Source organism: Megalops cyprinoides, chromosome 3 (genome assembly GCF_013368585.1).
Source record: "Megalops cyprinoides isolate fMegCyp1 chromosome 3, fMegCyp1.pri, whole genome shotgun sequence".
Taxonomy (NCBI): Eukaryota; Metazoa; Chordata; class Actinopteri; order Elopiformes; family Megalopidae; genus Megalops; species Megalops cyprinoides.
In genome coordinates, this window is record NC_050585.1 from 53,522,969 (window position 1) to 53,525,468 (window position 2,500).

General features: G+C 49.0%; 1 protein-coding gene across 3 annotated transcripts in view; it reads left to right on the forward strand.

Moving 5' to 3' along the window:
- The window catches only part of pacs1a (phosphofurin acidic cluster sorting protein 1a), a 39,253-nt gene that overhangs the window by 31,579 nt on the left and 5,174 nt on the right, over positions 1-2,500 (forward strand). For all 3 annotated transcript variants that reach the window (XM_036524344.1, XM_036524346.1, XM_036524345.1), the window contains exons 18-21: positions 232-334; positions 1,657-1,699; positions 2,263-2,305; positions 2,479-2,500. The exon at positions 2,479-2,500 is cut by the window's right edge and continues 126 nt beyond it. In XM_036524344.1, the coding sequence (XP_036380237.1) occupies positions 232-334; positions 1,657-1,699; positions 2,263-2,305; positions 2,479-2,500 (211 nt within the window). The remainder of the gene's footprint in view (positions 1-231; positions 335-1,656; positions 1,700-2,262; positions 2,306-2,478) is intronic.

The window sequence follows — 2,500 nt, forward strand, 5'->3', positions numbered from 1 at the left end:
TGAGTGAGTGGGTGAGTGGGTGAGTGGGTGAGTGGGTGGGTGAGTGGGTGAGTGAGTGGGTGAGTGAGTGAGTGAGTGAGTGAGTGAGTGAGTGAGTGGGTGGGTGAGTGGGTGAGTGAGTGGGTGAGTGAGTGAGTGAGTGGGTGGGTGAGTGAGTGTGCATGTGCGTGCACGTGTGTGTGCGTGTATGTGTGTTTTTTTGTCCACACTGTTTCCTCCCTCCTGCTGCAGATGCTGTGGACGTTGCCGGCCGTATCTCTCAGTACATCAGTGGAGCGGCGGCAACCCACCAGCTGCCCATAGCTGAGGCCATGCTGACCTGCAGACATCGGCTGTGAGTGACTGCCCCCCATCACTCAGCATTACTGCTGCTACTGATCAGCTTAGCAGCAGCTTATCCAGAGCAGCTGCTCCTCACCGCTACACCACACTGCTGCTCCTTACCGCTACACCACACTGCTGCTCCTTACCGCTACACCACACTGCTGCTCCTTACCGCTACACCACACTGCTGCTCCTTCCTGCTACAGCACACTGCTGCTCCTTCCTGCTACACCACACTGCTGCCTAGACATTATGCAAATGGTAGCCAGCAGGTGGTGGAATTTAACCTTTAAAAGTAAAAGTAGTCATAAACTAAGGCCTAGTCCACACGTACACGGGTATTTTTTATATTATATTTTTATATTTTAGCTTTTTCTATGCGTTTTGGCCTGATGAGTAATATTGTTACTTGCGTTTTCATGCGGATGGAGATTTTTTTTAAAACAGCACTTGTGTGGACGGGATTTTTTTAAGAACGAATGAGGGAAACCCCCATTTTATAAATACCCCTGTATGTGTGAACTTAGCCTAGGTGTGTGGTTTATTGGGTGGTGGTTTGTAGCACTCGTGTTTGCACATGGCTCTGTGGAGTGGCTCCCCCTGCTGGGAGTAGAGTAGCACTGACCTTCACAGGGCAGGACTGCTGCTGCCAGCGGGAAGAGGAGGCTGTGCTACTGCTGCTGTGGCCTTGTGTTAGCCACACTAGCAATGTTAGCCACATTAGCCACCTTAGCTATACTAGCAATGTTAGCCACATTAGCCACCTTAGCTATACCAGCAACTTTAACCACATTAGCCACACCTTAGCTATACCAGCAATGTTAGCCACGTTAGCCACCTTAGCTATACCAGCAACGTTAACCACATTAGCCACCTTGGCTATACCAGCAACGTTAACCACATTAGCCACCTTGGCTATACCAGCAACGTTAACCACATTAGCCACCTTAGCTATACCAGCAACTTTAACCACATTAGCCACCTTAGCTATACCAGCAACTTTAACCACGTTAGCCACCTTAGCTATACTAGCCATGCTAGCCACCTTAGCTATACTAGCAATGTTAACCACGTTAGCCACCTTAGCTATACCAGCAACCTAAACCACATTAGCTTTACTAGCCATGTTAGCCACGTCCCCGACCCCAGGTCAGGTACTGAGAGGGAAGATGTTGGCAACCTTGTCTGCCAGCTTTTTTTTCCAAAGTTTGTATAAAATTGGGGGTCTTAAGTTACAGTGGTTAGTTTCTAGCTGTGAATGAATATGATCAATTTCTTGTTTTACATTCCCTGTGTGGGGTCTATGGACTCTCTCTCTTTCTCTCTCTCCAGGCTGGATGAGGACTCTTACCAGAAATTTGTTCCTTTCATTGGGGTGAGTTCTCCTGTTTTTTACTCTTAATTAATCTTTTGAATTTTAGTAAATCTGGGGCTCCCAGGTAGTTCAGTGGTCTCTGCAGCTGGTTTGAATGCAAGCTGAGGTCTCTGGCCTGGGTCTGACACCGCAGCAGTGCAGATTAGCTCTGCCAGGTATCGGGGTGGTTAGGTTGGTGAGGGTTTGTCGGTCTCATTGCACACCAGTGACCCCTGCTGGTCACTCGGGTGGCCGAAGAGCTGCCTGTATAAAGTTGTGCTTGAGGTGCATTCTGAGCAGGCTTGGCTTTGGGACTGCAGCGTGGATAAATGCATGGTGCAGGGTGTGTCGGAGAAGAGCTCGTGTTGGTGCTCTCCTGGATTGTTAGATTTTTAGGGGTTTCAGTGATGAGCAGCACCTCTGTGGTCCCTTTGGGTGTTCCAAACCAGGAGAAAAGGGGGAAGAGAGCACTGAGCCTTCCAAATGGAATAAAAAGAGCTAAATGAATTAATGTGTTATTTAAGCACTCCGACATTTCTACTGACAGACCTCCTGTGAGTGACAGATGTCTGTGTCTTTCACAGGTAGTGAAGGTGGGGCTGATCGAACCCAATCTGGCTCCTGCAGGTGAATCCTTACATTGAGAGGAGTTTAGAGTTACCTTAACACAGGTTGTTTTATGTATGACCAGAGGCTTCAGGCGCTGGTCATGCATGAAGCCGTGTGTAGGCAGCCTTCATCGCTGGTCTTACCGCCATCCAGCCTCACAGGAGACTCTGCTCTGTTTTCTCCCTCAATAGGGGGCGACACTGAGGAGGGCAT